At 56.3% G+C, this 22,616-nt stretch overlaps 2 protein-coding genes across 6 annotated transcripts in view; both read left to right on the forward strand.

Moving 5' to 3' along the window:
- Positions 1-1,080, forward strand: part of CABIN1 (calcineurin binding protein 1) — a 153,441-nt gene extending 152,361 nt beyond the window's left edge. For all 5 annotated transcript variants that reach the window (XM_041728556.1, XM_041728554.1, XM_041728558.1 and 2 more), the window contains exons 36-37: positions 255-466; positions 573-1,080. In XM_041728556.1, the coding sequence (XP_041584490.1) occupies positions 255-466; positions 573-716 (356 nt within the window). In that variant the 3' untranslated portion in view covers positions 717-1,080. The remainder of the gene's footprint in view (positions 1-254; positions 467-572) is intronic.
- Positions 1,081-3,301: 2,221 nt separating this feature from the next.
- On the forward strand, positions 3,302-10,559 carry SUSD2 (sushi domain containing 2). The gene is made up of 15 exons (XM_041729519.1): positions 3,302-3,456; positions 4,880-5,087; positions 5,208-5,359; positions 5,775-5,942; positions 6,470-6,644; positions 6,751-6,952; positions 7,195-7,280; positions 7,357-7,625; positions 7,700-7,843; positions 7,942-8,100; positions 8,896-9,144; positions 9,266-9,538; positions 9,675-9,851; positions 9,932-10,034; positions 10,159-10,559. The coding sequence occupies exons 1-15, from the start codon at positions 3,381-3,383 to the stop codon at positions 10,181-10,183; spliced, it is 2,466 nt and encodes an 821-aa protein (XP_041585453.1). The 5' UTR covers positions 3,302-3,380; the 3' UTR covers positions 10,184-10,559.
- Positions 10,560-22,616: the final 12,057 nt, after the last annotated feature.

Here is a 22,616-nt window from a genome sequence, read left to right on the forward strand (position 1 = left end):
GTCCTAGTCCCCAAGCCCCACAGCCCAGAGCCGGACCTGGGCAGGCAGGGAGGCAGACGCAGCCGGAGGCCTGGGGCCTGCCAGCCAGCACACACCAGAAGGCCAAGAGAAAGCATCCTGGGTCTGATGCAGCAGGAGGCGGCGTCCTCGGTTGCCTCTGTCTTCCAGAGGGGAAACTGAGGCCCAAACCAGGGAAGGGCAGGCAGGCCCAGGAGGCCGTGAACAAGGCTCAGTTCCCGCGGTCCACCCCACAGTCACCAGCTCCAAGGTGCCCAGCAGTGCGAGTGCCCAGCCAGCCGAGGGCCCCCCCGGCAAGGCCAAGTCGCGCCTCCTGCCCAGCATGCCAAAGCTGGTCATCCCCTCGGCCGCCACCAAGTTCCCCCCTGAGATCACCGTCACGCCGCCCACCCCAACCCTGCTCTCACCCAAAGGCAGCATCTCGGAGGAGACCAAGCAGAAGCTGAAGGTAACCAAGGGTGCCGAGTGGGTGGCATGGGCGGGACATGGGCTCTAGGGGGCCCTGGGCCAGGCCGGGGCCGCCCTGACCAGTGCCCTGCCCGCTGTGTGTGCAGTCAGCCATCCTGTCCGCCCAGTCGGCCGCCACCGTGAGGAAGGAGAGCCTGTGCCAGCCGGCCCTGGAGGTCCTGGAGACGTCGAGCCAGGAGTCCTCCCTGGAGAGCGAGACAGACGAGGAGGACGACTACATGGACATCTGAGGCGTGGCGCTGCCCCCGGGGTCGCCAGGCCCACGCGGAGCACTGCCCCCCACGCAGAGTCCGGTCTGCCCAGCCGCCACCCCTCGTGGTGCCCCCCCGCCGGGCCGTCACCCTTTCCACCGCATGGGGGCCCAGAGGGGGCCACGCTTGGCCACGGGGAGATGTGCAGCAGGGCTGGTGTCCTTTTCTATGAAATGTTGACTTTGTATAAATGTCCACACGCCCAGCCCAGGTGGCCGTGTCCGCACCTAGACTCCCGGATGAGCCGGGCTCTCTGCCTGTGTCACAGTGGAGGGGTCGTTTTGGGGTTGGGCTTGCCCCACTCCCGTTTTTTGGTTTCTTTTCTAATAAAGATGGAACAGTTGCTTTTGCCTCTTTGTTCACCTGAACCCAGGGCCCTCCGTCAGCCGGTTGCTGTCCCGGGTTTCTGGGCCCTTCTTCCTGTTGGTCAGAGGCCAGCCCTTGGGGATCCCAGGAGCAGGTGGGGGCTTGGGGCGGGGGCAGGGGAGCCAGTGGGGAGACATGAGCACAGGCCAAGCAGGGCAGACCCTCTGGGTGGGGCTGGAGCCAGGCCTAGAAGGGGTCTCCAGTGTCCCATCAAGGACTCAAGTGCCTGGGAGTGTGCCCCTCTGGGGATGGGCAGCGGCCGGGGGAGGAGGCTGCAGGGCCAGGCAGGGTCCAGGCCTTGCAAGGGCTCTCTCATGATGGGGACTGGCACAGGGGACCCTGAGGGGGGCAGGGGCAGTGTCAGGAAGGGGGTGCTGGCAGGAACGGTCCTGCCTCCCACCACACTTGCCCTCTGATAGAACTGTCCATATAAGTTGTGGGGCTCAGTGCAACGTGTAATTGGGGCTCTTGGTTCCCAGCCCACAATGCCGGCTCCATTCTCTCGGGCTCCAGGTACATCTGTTTGGGGGGGCATAGGTCGCAGGGGCCCCAGCCTACCCCGCACAATCCCCTCCGTGCCTCGGGGACCCAGCTGTGTACCCCCACAGATGTGGGCTGGCCCTGCCCTCAGGGGCCTCCCTGGAAGGGCTCTCTGTCCGATATGGACATGGGGCTGCTCCCGCTGCCCTGTGCCCCTCGTGGGCTGGGCGCTGCCAGGGTCCCCAGCCCAAGGCTGGCAGAGCCGTTATGGGGACCCAGGAGCACGGCAGCCTTGGAAGGATCCTCGCCCCAACGGCCCTAATTCAGGCTCTTTGCCAGGCAGGGGCAACGATTACTCAGTTGACGGCCCCTCCCCAAATTCCTAGCTTCTCCTCAGACCGGGGTACCCAGAAAGAGGAAGTTCTGGGAACAACCCAGTCGTCTTCCAGGGCTTCTGGGCCTTCGGGCACCCAGACCTGGGACCCATCCCCGGAGCATCTCCGTCCTCCTGCTTCCCTGACCTGGGCCGCACGGAGCACCTTTGGTCCTGGGCCTGGGATGAGTCCCCAGCCCCTGCCCCCAGAGGTGACCTGAGCGCCCGGCAGCCAAGCTGGGAGACGTGGCTTCTAACTACCCCAGCTGGCTTTCCTGGCACCTGCGGACAGGAAGGGGGATGCTGAGAATGAGCGGGCCAGACCCCGGGAGCCCACATGCAAGCCCACATGCGTCACAGCCAGATGGCCTAAGCGCATAGCCCCCACCGGCATCAGCTCCCTTTGAGGTCTGGGGATGTGTCCCCTTTGGACACCTTGAGGAGCTGCCTCTGGGGAGAGAACCACCCGTCTGTCTGGACACCCAGCCCAGGTGGCGGGGCCCCGTAAGGCCCAGGCCTCGAGTGGAGCGGTGGTGGGGGTGTCCGAGAAGCCGCCTGGGGGCCTGGCGCTGCAGCCTCCCGGTGACCTTGAGCCCACCTGTCTACCCCGACCCCTGTTTCCTCCCCAGCGCAGTGGGAAGGCTGCATACTGAGGAGGTCACGCAAATTCTGTGAATGTCAGCCGGGGTGGGTGGGGCTGGGGGGCTCCTCTGCAGCTCCCGTCCAGGCCGGGCGGAGGCACCTCTGGAGCCCAGTTGCATAAGCACCACTGAGGGAATTCCGGCCCCGGGGGCTCTGGTCTCAGCCCCTCGCCCCGTGAACCTGCTCTGGCTGAGCCCCTCCCACAGCCTTCAACCCCCTCCAAAGGGGATCCCTTCCTCCGGCCCCTCAGCACCCACCCCCACCAGCGATCAGCAGGTTAGTTGCTCCTCTCCCTGCCAGGGTGTGGTGAGGATTTGGAAATACCTGCTCTGGGCAGGGAAGCTGAGGACCAGGTGTGAGAGGTCTGTGGCTGGGGGGCCCTCGGGTGCTGGAATCCTGAGATTGCAAGAGCCACCCCACCTAACCCACCCTGCCAAACCCCAGCCCCAGGGGAGCCCCACCCTGGCCCCCCTGGGCTGGGCCAGAGGTGCCCTCGGGGGTCTAGGTTGCAGCCCCTGGACATCTGGATCCGACCCCTGGAGGCTCGGACCTCCTCCCCCGGGCCAGGAATGTGCTAACAGGGCAGGTTGGGCCCTCCTCGGCCCCGGCGGGAACCTGTGGACTTTGAGAGGGGACCGGGCCGGGCGGGGCGGGCGGGCGGGGCGGGCTGGGGCGGGGCGGGCGCGCCGGGCGGGCGGAGCCAGGCCCCGGGGACTAAGCCCGGCCGCTGCGGCCCCGCCACTGCTGCGCTGCGGGCTGCGGGCTGCGGACTCGGCCGCACCATGAGGCCGCTCGTGCTGCTCTGGGCTCTGCTGCTGCTCGCCACAGCCCCCGGCCCAGGCCCCCGGCCTGCAGCAGGTAGGCCCCCACCCCGCCTCCTGGCCCCGTGCAGCCGGCCCAGCGGGGAGCCCCTCTCTGCTCAGCCTCTGTCCATCCGCCAGGTCGTCCGGGACTGGACTGGGGTTGTGAGAAGAAAATCTGGGGAGCCCAGGGTCTGGGCCGCTGGCAGAATGGAGTCGGGGCTATGCCCCACCCTAAACCCACTGGGAGCTGGGAGGTGCTGGCTCCCTGGGAGGGAGGTGGCCCGGGGCGGTGGGGGGCTCAGGGGAGCCCTTGGTCTGCGCCCCGAGCCCCCGTGGAGTCTGTGCTCATACATGGAGGAGCCTCAGGCCCACTAAGCTCCCTGACAGGTGAGAGGCAAGACTGAGGGTCCTTGTTAGGGTTATGGCTGAACCCCGGAAGGTCTGGGGGAAGGCTCCCACTCCGGAGGCTCCTGCTGGGCCGAGCTGCCAGGGGCAGGCTCCCCAGCCCCCTGCCCCACCCCTATCTCCCATCTCGGGGAAGCGCCACCACCCTTCAGCCACTTATCTCACTTACTGGCATCACTCAGCCTCCTCCCTCACTCCCTTGAGCCATCACATCCTCTGTCAATAAATATTTATTGACGCTCTCGAGTGCCAGGCCCTGCAGTGGGTGAAATAGGGTCACCAGGGTGGCTCGGGTCCAGCCCCAGCCCTTGACTGGCCCCCTTTGGTGGGGCGGCGGGGAAGGCCAGGTGAGCTGTCTGCACCCCCTTGGTCCCCACCCTCCAACCTGCCCAGTCACACTCGATGCAGAGGGTTTCCTGACAATACGGCCCTGTCATGGGTCCCCATGGCAGTGAGAGCTGAGGCCTGATGTCCACAGCCCCACACCAGGCCGCCCTCCCTCTCCGCCACCCTGGCCCTGCCGGGTCCTCTGCTGGGGATGACCGTCCTCCTCCCCTCAGAGGAGGGGAGCACCTCTCACCCTCTCCCCTAAGGGTGTCGCCTGGCAAAGTGAGATGGGGCATGCCGAGCTGCCAGACCTCCTAAGAGACTCTGGGGAGCCACGTCCCCAGGCCCCAGACTGTCCCTGTCCGGGCTAGGGGTTCAGACAGCCCCGCAGCCCACGGCGAGGGCTCGGCCACCTCTGGCCATCTGAGGATCCGGTCGTCCGGGTCTTGAGGGCTGAAGGTCAGCCCTGCCCCAGGGGCTCCTCTTGATGCTGCGGTAGTGGGCGGCCGCAGGCATTTGCCCTTACCTCCCCCTCCTTCTTGCAAGCCCTTCAGGCAATGGCCAGGTCATTCGTCCCGAGGTCCCTCACCCCACAGGCCCTGTGTGGGTTTCTACTGTGGTTGGCTTGGTGGTCAGCGCCCTTCCTGGTCCACGTTCTCCCGGGGACGCTTCTCTCTCATGGGCTCCGGGGAAATAGCGCAAGCCCCGCCTCGGGGCAGCCGGGCGCTCAGCACCGCCTCCTCCAGGTGCCAAGGGGAGCTGCTCCCACCGCTGTGGAGACCGGGATGGGTCGTGCTCCTGCCACCCCACCTGCTCTGGCCTGGGCACCTGCTGCTCGGACTTCCGGGACTTCTGCCTGGAAGTCTCGCCCTACTCGGGCTCCATGATGGGTGGCAAGGACTTCCAAGTACAGCACCTCACCTGGTTCATCCCCACTGACGGCGTGATCTGCAGGTGGGGGTCCCCAGGGGCTCCGTGCGTGCTGGGGGCCCCAGGGAGGAGGTCGGGGCGCGGGCCTCAGAGGGGGTCCCCCGGCCCTGGCCTGGCCTTTCCTGCCACCTCCTGCCCCCGCAGGTTTAAGGAGAGCATCCAGACCCTCGGGTACGTGGACTCCTCTGGACACGTGCACTGTGTGTCGCCCCTGCTGTATGAGACAGGCCACATCCCCTTCACGCTCTCGATGGACAACGGTCGCTCCTTTCCGCGCTCGGGGACCTGGCTGGCTGGTGAGCCCCACCTTCCTGGGCCTTGGCCCCCCACAGGCCCTTGCCTAACACTAATCTCTGCCCGCCTCGCCTGCCAGCCGTGCCCTACTGCTCTGGCTCAACCAGTCCCTCTAGTTCTCAAGCTCTGCTCCCCACCCCCTGGCATCCACACAGAGGAACTGGTGGGGGGGCCTTCTGGGATCCCCCAGCAAGGTGGGCCACTTGACTCGGCCAGGCCAGGGGAGGGCGGAGGCCAGAGACCTGGGCAGCAGAGGGCAGGGCCACGCCTCTCCTGCAGGCTTCCTCCTTTCCCGACAGGAGGGCCTGGGAGAGAAGATCCTCTAGTGGGACTGCCCCGCTTGGTCCTCGGGAGGCACCCCCAGCTCGCAGAGCCCCTGGGCCTCAGGCCTTCACTCACCCCTCACCTCCTGCCCAGTGCACCCCAGCAAAGTGTCGGAGACGGAGAAGAGCCAGCTGGAGAACGAGACCCTCTGGCAATACTACGGCACCGCCGGCACCACGGACAACCTCACCGTGACCTGGGAGCCCTCCGCTCTGCCCACGCGGTCTGTCACCATCGAGCTCTGGGGCTACGAGGAGACAGGTAAGGCCACCAAAGGCTGCACAGCCCGAGGAGCTCTGTGGGCCGCTAGGGCCTGGGGCTCGCAGAGGTGGGAGAGAGGGGACTCCAGGTAGGGCCAAATCCCAGATGGGGACGTCAAGCAAGAAAGGGGAACTGGGGGACGCATGGGGGTGGGGGAGGCTGGGGACACCCCCCCGCCGGCCACATGGGCCCAGCTCTAGGAGGACATATGGGCCTTCTCTGCCCTTGGATATAAGGCTTGCCCTGCGAACCCATCCTCTCCAAGCCCCTGGGCTGCGAGCATGGCCCTTGGCCTGGCTTCCAGGTGAGGCTGTGACCCTAACATGGGCAAGGAGGAAATGGCCGTCGCTTGAGCCAGGGCCCTTGCTGGAGCAACGGGGCAGGCCTTCCTCTGGGAACCATCCGTCTGTCCATCTCCCAGGCCGCTCAGAGCACCCAGGACTGGCACCTGGCCCTTCTTTTGCCCTTCTTTTGCCCCCGGGCTCTTGGAGGGGCCCCAGGGCTGACGGAGGCCTTCTCTCCCTTAGGGAAGCCATATTCAGGGGAATGGACAGCAAAGTGGTCATACCTGTACTCCCTGGCCACAAGCATCCCCAACTCTGGCCTCTTCACCTTCACTCCCAAACCTGCCCCTCCAAACTTCCAGCGATGGGAAGTGGGTGCGCTTCGGATCATCAGCAGCAGATACCATGCAGGGGAGAAGTAAGGGCCACGGGCACGCAGAGGGTGGGCCGGGGGCCAGACCCGCCACTCGCCATCCTGGCCGGGGCTGCCAGGGCGCGGCCCTCAGTGCGCGGGGTCCCCACAGGGACGTGCAGGCGCTCTGGAGCAATGAGCACGCACTGGCCTGGCACCTGGGCGAGGACTTCCGGGCAGACCCCAAGGCCTGGGCCCGAGCCCAGTGCCTGGCCTGGGAGCAGCTGGAAGACCAACTGCCCAACTTCCTGGAGGAACTGCCTGACTGCCCCTGCACCCTGGCCCAGGCCCGCGCTGACTCTGGCCGCTTCCACGTGAGCCCCCCTCCCCACCGGGAGCCCCCTCCCCACCGGGCGCACAGGCTGGGAGCCCCCGAGGGCTGGGCAGAGGCGGCCACCCCCCCCTCCCCTGCATACCCAGGAGGTGAGGGGCCGGGAGGCAGATAGAGGCCCCTGGGAGGCCAGGCTGGAGTCTGAGGGCCCTCAGGGTCGACTCCCGGGTAGGGCAGGCCACAGCCTGAGGCCAGTGCAGGTGACAGGAACCTCCTGCTCCATAGACGGACTACGGCTGTGACATTGAGCGCGGCAGCGTGTGCACCTACCACCCCGGGGCCGTGCACTGTGTGCGCTCCGTGCAAGCCAGGTGAGCCAGGCGGCAGGTCGGGGGGCAAGGGGCCCGGGGCCCCCCGACGGCGGCCTTGACCTGTCGCTGTCCACAGCCCCCGGTTCGCCTCCGGCCAGCAGTGCTGCTACACGGAGGCCGGCAGCCTGCTCCTGACGGCCGACTCCACCGGCGGCAGCACCCCGGACCGCGGCCACGACTGGGGCGCGCCCCCCTTCCGCACACCGCCCCGCGTGCCTGGCCTGTCCCACTGGCTCTATGACGTCGTCAGCTTCTATCACTGTTGCCTCTGGGCGCCCGAGTGCTCCCGATACATGCGACGGCGGCCCTCCAGCGACTGTCGCAGCTACCGGCCGTCGCGCCTCGGTGGGTGGCAGGCGAGGCTGGGCCCCGGGCAGGGCCAGGCCAACGCGGCCCACCTGACCCTCCGCTCTCCCCAGCCTCCGCATTCGGGGACCCGCACTTCATCACCTTCGACGGTGCCAGCTTCTCGTTCAACGGGCGCGGCGAGTACGTGCTGCTGGAGGCCGCGCTGACCAATCTGAGGGTGCAGGGGCGGGCACAGCCCAGGACAACGCCGGAGGGTGAGGCTGGGGCCCGCGGGCCCTGGGGGCGTGGGGGGCTCCGGGTCCCCCATGAGGCGGGCTGGAGCCCAGCGCATCGGTCTGCCCGCGCCCCCCAGGCCCGCAGGACCGAGTCACGGGGCTCACGGCCGTGGCTGTCCAGGAGGGCAACTCCGATGTGGTGGAGGTCCGGCTGGCCGGCGGGGCAGGGGTCCTGCAGGTGCTGCTGAACCAGGAGGTGCTCAGCTTCACGGAGCAGAGCTGGATGGACCTGAAGGGTGAGTGGGCGGCCGGCTTGCCACAGGGCCGCTCTTGCGCCCTCACTTCCCGCCTGGGCCTCGGAGCGCGGGTGCAGAGGTGGGGGCCTCCATACGATCCGCGTGCTGTCCCTGGCATTGTGCTGCCAGTCAGCCCCCCTCTCCTGCCCCCTGCACGGTGCACACGCGCCCCCAGCCTGCCGATGTGTGTGGGCAGACGAGGTGCGCAGCCTCAGGTAGAAAGGTCCAGCCTAGGGATGGAGACCTGGTCTGATCTTGTGCTTTCACACTATGGAGCCCCAGACCCGTGGTCAGAACCCTGAGATGCCCGGACAGTGGGACGAGAAGCTGGAAGCTGCTTCGAAGATGCTGGCTGGCCCTGCGGGCTACGGAGCAACCCCCTGTCCACCCTCTTCCCCTCTCTGGTGGTGCTGCCTCAGGGAACTGAGCTAATGAAGTGATTTTTTTGCAGTGGGGATGGGTGGGGACCTGGGACGGGCCTGCTGGTGTTGAGGGTGCAGGGATCCCCAGGAAGGGCAGAGCTGGGTGTGGCTGCTGCCTCCCTCAAGGAGCGAGGGCCAACAGGTGACCCCCAGGTGAGGCCTCGGTGTGGGGGTCCCTTTGGAGCCTGGGCACACATGTCCGTGTGGGGGTCCCAGTACAGGGGTGGGCGTGGGGTGAGGGAGGGTCACAGCAGGGCCGGCTGTGAGGACACCGTCCCTTTCCCTGGATGCTGACCCACTTGTCCTGGGGCTGTGGAGTCACAGCACGGTGCCCTCGGTGGGCAGCCCTAACTCCAGTTCCACATGTGCCCAGGTATGTTCCTGTCTGTCACTGCCGGGGACAGCGTATCCATCATGCTGTCATCAGGGGCTGGCCTGGAGGTCAGCGTCCAGGGTCCCTTCCTTAGTGTGACTGTCCTCCTGCCTGAGAAGTTCCTCACCCACACGCGAGGCCTTCTCGGGACACTGAATGATGACCCCACGGACGACTTTGTGCTGCGCGACGGGAATGTCTTGCCCCCCAAGGCCAGCTCCCGAGAGCTGTTCCGCTTCGGGGCCGACTGTGAGTGACTGCGAGGCCCCCTGGGGCTGGAGGGATCCCAGCGGGGACAGAGGCAGTGGATGTGAGGGGGAGGGACTCCGGACCCTCGGCCGCCAGCGAGACCTGCTGAGTGTCTCCCCAGGGGCTGTGGAGAACACCTCGTCCCTGCTCACCTACGACTCCTGGTTCCTGGTCAACAACTTCCTGTACCAGCCCAAGCATGACTACACCTTTCAGCCCCTGTTCCCCGAGGAGACCACCCCCAACCCCAGCCAGGCTGCCGAGGCGGCTAAGTTGTGTGGAGACAACTATTTCTGCATATTTGACGTGATTGCCACTGGGAGCCTGAGTGTGGGCAATGCCACGCGGATGGCCCTCCAGTGGCACCAGCATCGTGCGCAGAGCCTGCAGCCTGGTGAGGGGGGCTGGGGGCACAGGCGAGGGGGTGGACACCGTAGGCTGGGACGTGACCCCCTAAGTCGGCAGCTGCAGGGGAGGTGGGGACCGCCAGCTGCTTAATCCTATGGTCTGCTCCTGGTCCCCTAACCCAGTGACGTCCTGCGGCTGGCTGGCCCCGCCCCCCAATGGGCGCAAGGAGGGTACCAGATACCTGTCGGGCTCCACTGTCTACTTTCACTGCGACAGCGGCTACAGCCTGGTTGGGGCAGAGGTCAGCACCTGCCAGGCTGATGGCATCTGGTCCAGGCCCACCCCGGTTTGCCAGCCAGGTGAGGATGCCCTGCGTCCCCACCCGCTTGCACCCCACCGCTGCCCTCGGGCGGCCCTCACCTTTCTGCTCCCTCTCCAGCTCGGAGCTACACGGTGCTGCTGAGCATCATCTTTGGAGGCCTGGCGGTGGTGGCTGTGGTCGCGCTTGTCTATGTGCTGCTGCGCCATAGGAAGGGCAACATGTAAGACCTCACCCACCAAGACCCAGGGTTCCAGGGGCAGGACCCCAGTCTGTGCCCCTCGTTGGCTCTCCTAAGATTCTAGGGTGCCCCCCACGCCTGCTCTAGATGGTGTCTTTGTTTGCAGGGCCATCTGGGGTTCACAGCCCTGAAGGGAGCGCATCTGGCCGGCAGCAAGAGGCATGGATGGCCACCCCGGAGCCAAGACCAACCTCCCAGGAGAACACCTCTGAGAGCGTGCACCCCAGTACTTCGATCCCCAAGTCACTAGCACTGTTTCTTGGGACCTGGACACCTGATACCTGAGCCTTCGATGCCCACACACCCTAGACCTGGTGCCCTGCTCTGTCTCCTCAGACCTGGACACCTGGCTCTAACCGTGCAGGCCCCGAGAGGCCCCTGGTGCTCTAGTCCCCAAATATTCTCGGCTCTAATTCCGCAGCCTGCATACCCTTGAGTTCTAATGCCTGTCTCCAGAGACCCAACACTCTGGCACCTGAAACTCAAATACTAGTACCTCAGATCCTGTGTCTGATGCCTGTGGCCCTGATCCCTGATCTACTGATCCCTGGTGCCCCGACACGGGAGCCCTAGCACCCAGCTGCCTTGATTGCTGGACTTGGCCCAGCCTGAGGGGGAGAGGCCTCAGGACCCCAGAGTGGAGAGTCACTCTGAGCTCCAGGCTTGTAATTCTAACCCTTCTGGAATGTCACTTCTAACTCTTCTGGAATGTCACTTGAAACACCCCTGTCTACTCGGAGAAAACAAGCCCATGGTATCCCCTCCCTGGTGTACTGGTGCTCATGCCACACTTTGGTTCTGGAGGGTTCTATGGTTGCCTTGTGGGATCAACAGCACCCAGAGCAACCTTTGTCCACTGGAAGGCCACCTGGGGCCGGTCCCTCCACAGCCTGTCTCCCTCTAAAAAGTGTTCTCAAGAACTGTGAGCACTTTGTGGAGGTGAAGACAAAGGGCAGTGCCTGCAAAGCGTTCCCCATGGAGTCCTTGCTGGGTGCCCAGGAGATGGGATGGGCCAGCACAGGCACCTGCCCCTTCACTCTGTAGCAAGCTGGCCCAGCCTGCCCCTGGGCCCCTACCCTGCCCCAGCACTGCTCTGAAACCAGAGCCCATGTTCTGGGTCCCTGGGTTCCTCACCCAGAAGTGTCCAGAAGCTGGGTATGGGGCACAGGCTTCATGCCACTGCTGCCCCCTTTGCGGCAAGGGTGCTGATTGGAGGCCATGGGAGGGCCTTGGCAGCATAGGATAGGGCCAGGCTTGGAGAAAGCACAGTGGAGGGTGGGGTTGGAGGCTGGTGCCCCCTGGTCCAGGCCGGAAGCTCCACCTGAGGGGTAGGGGCTGGGGGAGTTTGCCCAAGGGACATGGAACCTTGGGTGGGAGGTGAGGTGTGGGAGTGGAGGCCCCGGTCACGGCGGCCTGCAGTGCCGAGAGCGGCCGCGGGGGGGCAGCAGAGGGCAGGGCCGTGGGCCCGGAGGCCGCGCCAGACCCTGGGAGTGGCCACTAGAGCTGGGCCCTGGCCTGTCACAACCTCGGCCAAGGTCCATGCAGGCCCACTTCTGCATCTCCCTCCGGTAGGAGGGCCTTGAGTCATCCCCCAGTCTCGAGAGCACGGGCCATCCAGGCACTGACCACCAGGGGCAGAACCCAAGCCTCCCCACCCCCTTAGACTGGCTGTTAGCTGAGGGTCCTAGACAGGTCCTGGGAAAGCTGGGTGATAGGGGCAAGTGCAGTCTGGAGGGTTTCCTTGAGGAGACAGTTTTGCACAATGGGGCACATTCAAAGGAACAGAGATGGGAGTGAAGGATTGGGGGGTCTCCCTGGGTTGCACCCAAGAGGCTGAAGGAAGGGGATGGGGTTGGTGCTTACACACCCCGCTGCTTCCACACTGGCTTCCAGCTCAGGACAGGGTGGTGCTGAGGGCTGGCCCCTTGGCCACTGGGCAGGTACTTTCCTCTGCAGATGAGGTAAGGCAGGGCTGGCTTCCCACCAACCTGCGTCCTCAGTGCTGGGCCAGGCACAAGCCAGTGGGTGACAGGTTGGTTTCCTCATCAAGCCCAGACCTGTAACAGCAGGGAAAGCAGGGGCAGCTTCACAGCTCCCGGACGGTAACTGAAAGGATGGGCCAAGTTCTCAGAGATGTGATTGGAGAGCCTAGGTTCCAGGCAGGAACAGCCTGGGCAAAGGCTCAGAGGAAGAGAAGTATGGTCTGGTCTGAGAAATAGTGAGGCCCCTCCCCCACCAGGCAATGGCAGTTAGGCTTCATCCTAAGGGTAAAACGTGGTCTCTCTCAGGCTTCCCCACCCTACGCTTGTCCCTCCAGGTTGGGACCCAGAGCGGCCCCCACCCCTCTCCAGCTAGAGAAGGGGTACACTGTCTGTGGCCCTGACCCCAGACATCAGGCACTCCCAGTGCCAGGGACAGGCCAGGCTGGGAAGCCCCGACACCTGATGGGTTTTCCCAGGGGCCTGTAGGGAGTCAGGGGTACTGTGGGGCCCATGTGAGGCTGAAGGTCCCAGAGTCCTACATAGACTCCCTTTAGAGACCTCAAAAGCAGGGACCACGGCCTCAGGGAAGTGGGTCTCCCCAAACCACAGTCCCAAGGCATTAGAACCCAATGGCCAGGCCCCTACCCTTTGTGCTGGTTGGAGTTTGAGGGACAGTAATCCAGGGACTTAGAAATACAGGTGATGGGAGAATCAGGAAGTCAGAGCTAGTGAGGCTGCCATAGGACCCCAACAACACCCCTAAGCCAAGGGACAAAGGAAGGAGGGTGCCAGAGCCAGGCCCAGGCGCTCCCAAAAGCGGGAACCCCACAGCAGGAATCGTGTAAGCCCATGGACCCTGGCAGGAACTACAGGCCCAAGATGGGGGAAGTATCTGCTTCTCTTCCTGCCCTCCAGCCTCCCACTAGGGCGTCCCCTTAACTGGACACAGTGGGGAGCACAGGTCCAAGGGAGCAATACCGCACAGCGCGGAGCAGGGCTCCCCCTTGGCCAGGCTGGCTCCTGTGCAAGCCCTGGGGTGGCTGAGGGTCTGCCCTGGGCCACGTCTGTTCTCTGAGCTCACAGTCCAGGGGTACCCAGCGGGGAGGGGGTGCTCAGTGCAGCATGTCTCAGGAGTGGGAAATGAAGGGATGCTTCCTGGAGGAGTCCTATTCCAGCTGAACTTAAAAGGACAAAAGCCATTAGGGAAGTGAGGTTGAGCAGGTGCTTGCAAGCAGCAGAGCAGCCCACAATACTGAACACCTCTTTGGGGTTGCCCGCTGGACTACATTTCCCAGAGCCCCTCGCATTGGGGTGGTCACGTGACTGAGTTCCTGCTAGTACAAGGCCGGAGGATGCACCCACCCCCCCTCACCTGCACCCTTCCAAGCTCCCGCAGCTCCTTCGACTCCTTCAGTTGCAAGGGTGGCTCTGGACCCTGGGCCAACCTGAGTCCCCAGCATGGGGCAGGGAGCCCCCCTGCCCTCCGTGACCTGTTCACCCATCCGGTACTGCTGCTGGAACAAGAAGCAAACTTCCCAGTAAACCGTAAAACAGTTTTGGGTCTATTTGTTGCAGCAGCCGGTGTCTCTATAACGCCAGAGGCAGAGGTGCGAAAAGATGGCCTTACATTCTTACTGCTGAAAATAAAAATACAATGATCACTAGGTCTTTAAAAACGCAAGAAGAGGGATCCCTGGGTGGCGCAGCGGTTTGGCGCCTGCCTTTGGCCCAGGGCGCGATTCTGGAGACCCGGGATCGAATCCCACGTCGGGCTCCCAGTGCATGGAGCCTGCTTCTCCCTCTGCCTGTGTCTCTGCCTCTCTCTCTGTGTGACTATCATAAATAAATTTAAAAAAAAAATTAAAAACGCAAGAAGAGGGGATCCCTGGTGGCTCAGCGGTTTAGCACCTGCCTTCGGCCCAGGGTGTGATCCTGGGGACCGGGATCGAGTCCCACTTCGGGCTCCCTGCATGGAGCCTGCTTCTCCCTCTGCCTGTGTCTCTGCCTCTATGAATAAATAAAATCTTAAAAAAGAAAAAAACCTCAAGCAGATACAACAGTGCTCATAGAAAGGTGGAAGCCAGCAAGCGTCCATGGGAGGCCGAGGGGTAAAGGAGCCGTGGTCCAGCCACCCACCCAGCGGGACCTATTCGCCCTGTAACGCGGGTGAACTTGGAGGCACCACGCTCAGTGAGGTAAGCCAGACACCAAAGGACGCTACTGTGCGATTCTCTCCTCCGAAGTTCCTAGTCATCAAATTCATAGAGACAGACGGTAGAGCAGACGATGCCGGGGCCTGGATGGGCGGGGGGGGGGGGGGGGGGGGGGGGGGGAGTGGAGTTCGTGTTTAAGGGGCCAGAGTTTCTGGAAAGATGAAAACGGTCCCGCCGGCGAGGGGTGGCGCCGATGGTTGCTCAACATTGTGCGTGTGCTTATGCCACCGAGCTGGACACTTCAAATGGCTGAGATGGTAAGTGTTACGTATTTATATATTTTACTCCAATACAAAAAAATAAAGCAAACAGTTTACTTAACTATTCCCCAGTCGGTGGGCATTAAGCTGAGCTCAAACACGGTCTTCGAAGGCTGTTGTCCTTTATAAATGAGCCCCGGTTTCCTTGCGGGACAAATCCCCGCCAGAGGACTGGCCGCGTGGACAGCAGTGCGCGCCCTCGGGGAACGGGGGGCGGGGCAGACACTGGCTCCCAAATTACTGGGAGAGCCACCACCCCCGCGCCCCTGCGCCCCCGGCAGCCCGAGGAGCCTTGCCGCATTTTGCTCTTGGACACAGACAAAACATGTTGCTTGGCAGGGCTGAGCATTCCCAGGATGCCCTTCCATGAGTGTGTGTGTGTGTGTGTGTGTGTGTGTGTTCCTGGTTAGGATGGACCCGAGAGGGATTCCACGCCAGGTTGGGAGGGGGAAATGAGCCAGCGGCCTTGCTCGCAGCTCACGCTCACTGTGGCATGTCCGCTGACTCAGTTTGCCGGCACCAGCCGGGATGCCAAGGGTGCAACGGCTCCCCGGGCCCTCGGCCCACCTGCAGCTTCCCCACTCCTGGGCCAGGTGCCTGACAAAGGGGTCCAGCTTCTGCAGGAAGCCTTTGTCTCCCTTGGCAACAAGAGGGGACTTGAGGGGAGTGCCTGGGTGGCTCAGTGGTTGAGTGTCTGCCTTTGGCTCGATTCGTGGTCTTGGGGTCCTGGGATCGAGTCCTGCATCAGGCTCCCTGCAGGAGCCTGCTTCCTCTGCTGTGTCTTTGCCTCTGTGTGTGTGTGTGCCACTCATGATTAAATAAATAAAATCTAAAAAAAAAAAAAAAAAAAAAAAAAAGAAGGGTTTCAATCAATCCATGTGGGCTCCAGCCAGCCGGCTCTGGATCGTCCCTTCCACTTAGCATCCACCTTCCCTCCAGACTCTCTGCCACATGGACCTCAAGCTCCGCCATCAGATGGAAGACAACAAACAGCCTTACAGTGATCTCTTGCCCAGCTCCCCAGCTGCGGGTTCTCTGATGAAACCCTGATAAAGGACACATTATATGCAAGAGAGTACAGAGCTCAGGGTCCAGCTCAATGAACTCATCCAAAGTGGGCATGCCCAGTTGACTACCACTCATGTCAAGAGACTGAACAGTACCAACCCCCTCACCCCACGCCCACCATTCCATCCCTTCATCCCCTTCATCCCCAGGTTAGTCACTGATTCCTCACACTAGCTTTGTGTGGTTTTGTACTTTGAATAGATGGAATCATAGAGTAGATCCTCTTTGGGTCTGGCTTCTCTTGCATGTTTCTGAGATTCATCCATGTTGAAGCACGAGGCTGTCGACTTTTTCCCCCGAGTATTATTCCATCAAAAGAATTTATCTGTTTTCCTGCTGAGGCACATTGGGTTGGTTTCTAGTTTGGAGCTATAATGGCCAGTGCTGTGAACATTCTTGTACGTGTCTTGACACACAGATATATGAATTTATGTTGGGTAAGTTCCCAGGAGCAGCATTGCTGGGCATGAGGCATGTGTGTGGTAGCTTTAGTAGATAATATCAGCTTTCTAAAGTGATTCTAACAGTTGACATTCCCCAGTAGGAACGTATGGCAGTTCCATTTTGCCATATCCTCACCGATACTTGGAATTGTCAGTCTTTTGCATTTTGGCCATTCTCGTGGAATGCACCAGCAGCATTTTGTGGGCTTATTTTGCATTTTTTTCTGACAACCAGTGAAGCTATACGCCTTTTCAAATGTTCATTGGCCATCTGGAGCACCTCTTTTGTGAGGTGCCTGTTCAAGTCCTTTGCCCATTTTCTGTTACCTGGGTTTCTGGGTTACCTGGGTTTCTCAAATTGATTTGTAGAAATTCTTTATTCTAGAGTTTATTGTCAGTATAAATCCTGGAAATACTCTCCCACTCTGTGGGTTGTTTTAATGACTTTCACTGTTTTAACGACGTCTTTTGTTGAACAGAAGCTTTTTTTTTTAACAGAAGCTCTTAACTTTAACGTAGTCCCATTTATCAATTTTATTTAGTAGCACTTTTGCGTCCTGTTTAAGAACACTCACCTACTCCAAAGTTATGAAGCTCTCCTGTGTATTCTGATAAAAGCATTATTGCTTCATATTCATAATGAGATCTACAAGCCACCTGGAATAGATTGTGCACGGTGTGAGGCAGGGGTCAGGATACACGTTTCATGCAGATATCCAGTTGACTCAGCACCATGTGTTGAAACAGCATTTCTTCCCTCTGCTCTGCTGTGTTCCCTCTATCAGAGGTGAGGTGAGTCTCTCTTCTGTCCCATTGCCCAGTTTATCTTTGCGCCAACACCAAATTGTCTTACTTACCAATGATCTAATTACTTAATTACATAGCTTGCTCTTGACAGCTGGTGAGTCCTCCATTTTTTGTATTCTTCCCAAAATTGCCTGGGCTAGTCTCGGTTCTTGGTGTTTCCCCAGGAATTTTTTTTTAAATAAACAAATTTTTAAATTTGTTTTTTATTTTTATTTTATGAGAGTCACACAGAGAGAGAGAGAGGCTGAGACACAGGCGGAGGGAGAAGCAGGCTCTATGCACCAGGAGCCTGACGTGGGATTCGATCCCCGGTCTCCAGGATCACACCCTGGGCCAAAGGCAGGCGCCAAACCGCTGCGCCACCCAGAGATCCCTCCACAGGAATTTTTAGAAGCAGCTTGCCAATTTCCACCACAAAAAAAAAAAAACAAAAAAAAACAAAACACCTTTTAGGATTTTTATTAGGGTTGCGCTGTCTCTCTAGATGAATGTGGGGAGAATGGGCATCCTAGTCCATGAGCATAGTATGATTCTCCATTTATTTAGGTCTTTTTAAAATTCTCTCAATTATGTTTTATACTGTTCATTGTAGAGAGCTCACATACCCATGTTAGTTTTACCTTTAGACTTTGATTTTTTTTAATGCTTTTATGATTTCAATTCCAGAAGATGTTTTCAATTTGTGGCTGGTATGTAGAAATATCATTGTTTTTGTGTATTTTCCTTGATTCCAGCAGTCGTGTGAAATCCACCTATTTCTAACGGTCTATCTGTAAAATAGCTACAGCTTTATGTTCTCCTTTTCAATCCTGTGTCTTTTTTTTTTCCTTAATCTCATTACACTAGTGAACACCTCCCTTCCGCTAATGAAAGGAAATGATAACAGCCGTGCTTATCTTGGTCTCAAAAGGAGTTGGTCTCCATCTCAGAAGGAAGGCTTTGTTTTGTTTTGTTTTGCCACGAAGTATGACATTTTCTGTAAAGGTTCTGCAGCAACAACTTATCAGATAAAGGAAGTTTCTTTCCATTTATAGGTACCAAGGATTCTTATTGTGAATGCAAGTTGGGAAATTTATCCAACGTTTTTCTGCATATATTGAGATGCTCAATTCCTTTTTCTTTGTTTTTATTCTGTTAGTGCGTTAGCATGACGGATTACATTGCTTGACTGTCTCTTGTGCAACCAATCTTGCACTCCCAGAATAAATCCTAATTGGGGGACATTTGGTTTGTTCATCTTCCATTTCAGAGCTTTACATTTCTGTCCATGAATAGAATTGCCCTCTACTTTTCTTTCTTTCTTTCTTTCTTTCTTTCTTTCTTTCTTTCTTTCTTTCTTTCTTTTTCTTTCTTTCTTTCTTTTTCTTTCTTTCTTTCTTTCTTTCTTTTTCTTTCTTTCTTTCTTTCTTTTTCTTTCTTTCTTTCTTTTTCTTTCTTTCTTTCTTTCTTTCTTTCTTTCTTTCTTTTTCTTTCTTTCTTTCTTTCTTTCTTTCTTTCTTTCTTTCTCTTTCTTTTTTCTTTCCTTTCTTTCTTTTTTAGATTTTATTTATTTATTTGAGAGAGAGGAGAGCATGAGCAGGGGGAGGGGCAGAGACAGAGGGAGAAGCAGAAGCCCTGCTGAGCAGGAAGTCCAGCTTGCCTCTGGATCTCAGGACCCTGAGATCATGCCAAAGCTGAAGACAGCAGCCCTATGCCCAACTGACTGAGCCACCCAGGCGCCCCAGAGATTTTATTTATTTATTTTACAGGTGGAGGAGGGGCCTCTACTTTCCATTCTTGACATTTCTTTGTCAGGTTTTGTTCTTAGGATGATGCTGGCTTCATTTAAAGCACTGAGCAATGTTTCTTTCCTCTTTTCTGTTCTCTGGAAGAGTTTGTGTAAGATTGATGTTTTTTTCTTCTATCAGTGTTTGGAAGAATTTACAGAGGAAGCTTCTGGGCCGGGAGTTATTTACTTTGTCCCTGTGGGGGTCTCATTGTTGTTTTTATTGGCGAGGCTTATTTATGAGGGAGGTTGAGTAACTTTTTCTATGATAAAGCAGCCATTTGTAGCTCGCTTTCTGTGGTCTAATGAGTCATATCCCTGTGCATCTTTCTAATGGATACTTGGTCTTCGACTTTAAATATTTAAGTATTTAAATATTAAAGAAACCAACCCCATATCGTATTATGTCCTGAAACTATCTTCCTCAAGTTTTTCATTGGTCTTTTAATTTTTATTTTTATGTTTTATTTTTAAGATTTTTATTTATTTTTATTTTTTTTTAAATTATTTATTTATGATAGTCACACAGAGAGAGAGAGAGAGGCAGAGACACAGGCAGAGGGAGAAGCAGGCTCCATGCACCGGGAGCCCGACGTGGGATTCGATCCCGGGTCTCCAAGATCGTGCCTTGGGCCAAAGGCAGGCGCCAAACCGCTGCGCCACCCAGGGATCCCTATTTTTAAGATTTTTAATTCCACCACAACTAACATACTGTGTTCTATTAATTTCAGGCATATTATGTAGTGATTGGACAATTCTGTACATTACTTAGTGCTCATCACTGTAAATGTCCTTTCTAATCCCCACCACCTAGTTCACCCATCCCCACCCCCTCCTCTGGTTACTACCAGTTTGTTCTCTATAGCTAAGAGTCTGTTTTTTGGTTTCTCTCTTGTTTTCTTTGCTTGTTTGTTTTCTTAAATTCCACATATGAGTGAAATCATATGGTATTTGTCTTTCTCTGACTGACTTATTTTGCTTAGCATAATTCTCTCCAGATCCAGCCACATCGTTGCAAATGTTCATTGGTCTTTAAAGATGTTTTCTGCATCAAAATTTTTACTTTTTATGTGTTAGAATGCATCTGTCTTTTTTTTTTCTTTTACGACTTCTTGTTTTTATGTCATGCCTGAAAAGGCTTTCTCCACTCTAAGAATGTAAGTAAAATTTCCTAGTAAGGTTTTATTTTAGTTTGGTTTTTGGTTTATCTACATGGTTTCATTTTTAACCCTTCAATCTTGATCCGACTGGAATTTGTTTTGTTGTAAATAAAAAGGTAGGGATCCTGATGTAGGTTAGGTTTTGAAGCCAATGGCCAAGAAAGAATTCTTGAGACATCTTTGATGTAAAAAGGTGATTTTATTAAAGCACAGGGACAGGACCTGTGGGCAGAAAGAGCTGCACTTGGGGTTATGAGGGGCGGCCTGTTATACACTCTCAAGGTGGGAGGGGGTTAGGGAGAGCATGAGTCTCTAAGGGATTTTGGAAGCAAGGTTTCCAGGACCTTGAGGAGGCTAACTATTTTTGGGAAAAGGTCACTTATTACTGTCTAATAAAACCTGAGTCATGAGACCCTTCAGATGTATATCGATGGGCCATATGCTCGGGGGATAACTGCCAACATGCATAAAGAGAGATAAAGGAAATTTCTAAAGGAATTTTTATTTTTATTTTTTAAAGATTTTATTTATTCATGAGAGACACAGAGAAAGAAAGAGAGAGGCAGAGACACAGGCAGAGGGAGAAGCAGGATCCATGCAGGGAGCCCCATGTAGGAATCAATCCCCGGACTCTGGGACCACGCCTTGAGCCAAAGGCAGTGGCTCGACCACTGAGTCACCCAGGCATCCCTCTAAAGGAATTTTTATATGGTAAAGTAGACTTACAGGATCCTATGGGTTGGGCTAAGGTTGCCTTTTGCCCTTAGCAAAGTATTGACATTGAGACAGTTGAGTCCCTAGAGGAAGGTCACTCTGCCTGTTTCAAGGACTTGTCAGTGGGCTGTAGGTAGTAAGGAAATTTAATAATTTTTCTTCCGCCTTTGTTTCCACATCAATCCTACTTCATTATTTTCCTAGATGGGTGCCCACTTGTTCCAACAGGTATTGCTAACTATCTTTCTTTTTCTTACTGCTTTGAAATGCTCCTTTAGCAGAGACAAGATTTCTGTATTTATATACATCTCTTTGTGGAGTTTGTATTGTGTCTGACTGATATCTTAGGTTTATTCATATGCTGCTTTAACAACTGTATATTTATAATTTGTTTTAAAATTTGATGGATTTGTTTACTTGATTTTTTTTTGTGGAGGAATTCAATGAGGAAGATAAAGGTCCTAATAATAATTAATGCTACAGCAATTTCCCCATTTAGGCCTAAGATTTGTCTTAAATGAATTTTTGAATTCGGTGTGAGGTAGTAGCCAAGATTCATTTTCTCCACCAGTGTATCCAGCGTTCACTTCTGGCATTTATTCTGCATGACCCTTGGTGCATTGTTACTTCAATATCCTCATGTCTGTAAAATTGGGATAATTATAGCTCCACTTCATTAAGGAGAATTATATGAATTGAGTTAATACACATACAGCAATAGAATAGTACCCAGCCCATGGTCAATGTCCAATGGATGTCACTATTGCTGTTTTGGGACATATATTCATGTTAAAGAAATATCCATTCATTCCCATTTTATTCAGTGGGGGTGTTTTTTGGTGGGTTTCTCTCTTTGTTTCCTTTGTCTGTTTTTATCAGGAATGGGTATTGAGGGACACCTGGGTGGCTCAGTGGTTGAGCGTCTGCCTTCGGCTCAGGTCATGATCCTGGGGTCCAGGATTGAGTCCCACATCAGGCTCCCTGTGAGGTGCCTGCTTCTCCCTCTGCCTATGTCTCTGACTCTCTCTCTGTCTCTCTCCTGAATAAATAAATAAAATCTTAAAAAAAAAAAAAAGAATGGGTGTTGAATTTTGTCAAATGCTCCTTCATTCTCTATGGTGATAAGGCTTTTCTCCTCTGGGTTAAAGATAAGAAAGAGGTAAGAGTCACACTCAGGGGCATACCAAGAGAAGACCTTCCTTGCAGTGCTGGTGTCCACTCCACTGGGGTAGGCAGGACATGTGATTGTTTTAATGTGTGGCTAGATTCTCTTTGCTGATATTTCCTTTAGGAACTTTGTGTTGAGTGTCATAAATGTAACTGGTCTGTGGTTTGCTTTGCCAGGTTTGGGGTCAGTGCCTTGCTGGCTTCATAAAGTACATATGGACATTTTCCTTCTTGCTCCTCACTACAGGAGCTTAACTGGCAGGACAGGTCTCTGGCCTTAAGGGCAGGCAGGACACACTTCATCTGAGAAACTTTCTAGATGGGTGTTAAAGTAAGCTGATGTTCCTGTAATGTTCTTAATTTTTTTTAATGATTGTTGACACACCTAGATTTTTGCCCCTTCTTGGATCTGTCATCTATATGTAAGCTTGCCAGATTTGCAAACAAAAATATAGGATGTCTGATTAAATTTGAATTTCAGATAGGCAATAATATTTTTAGTGCATATCCCATGTGTTGTAACCCTACTTACATTGTTCTAGAAAGTAACTTATTTTCTTTCTTTTTTTTTTTTTCAGGATGTTGACATTTTTTAATAGTTCCTATTTTGGAACAATTTACATTTAGACAAAAATTATGACATCACACAGAGTTCCAATATATAACTGCACACAAAAGTAACTTATTTTCTTGAATTTGCCAAATTTGTTTGGATGAATGATCTTTTACACTTTTAACTTCCTCTGTATCTTAGCTCATTTCCCCATTGTGATTTCTTCTGAGACAAGAGACTCCTGGATTTATCTGGATGGGCCCTATGTGCCCACCGGTGTCCTTACCCCTCACCGCCCAGACTTTCCCAGAACAGAAGGAGCCTTCACAGGCACAGAGGAGAAGCCACATGACCACAGAGGGAGGAACTGGAGTGATGTGGCCACAAACCGAGAGACACCAGCAGCCACCAGAAGTGGGCAGAAGCAGGAAG

This window comes from Vulpes lagopus, chromosome 14 (genome assembly GCF_018345385.1).
Source record: "Vulpes lagopus strain Blue_001 chromosome 14, ASM1834538v1, whole genome shotgun sequence".
NCBI classification, from domain to species: Eukaryota; Metazoa; Chordata; class Mammalia; order Carnivora; family Canidae; genus Vulpes; species Vulpes lagopus.

Bases quoted from the DNA above. Each gene is read 5' to 3' on its own strand.
- SUSD2 (XM_041729519.1), top strand. From the start codon at position 3,381: ATGAGGCCGCTCGTGCTGCTCTGGGCTCTGCTGCTGCTCGCCACAGCC. The intron at 6,953-7,194 runs GTGAGCCCCCCT...CCTGCTCCATAG, and splicing joins CTGACTCTGGCCGCTTCCAC to ACGGACTACGGCTGTGACAT. The intron at 10,035-10,158 runs GTAAGACCTCAC...CTTTGTTTGCAG, and splicing joins CGCCATAGGAAGGGCAACAT to GGCCATCTGGGGTTCACAGC.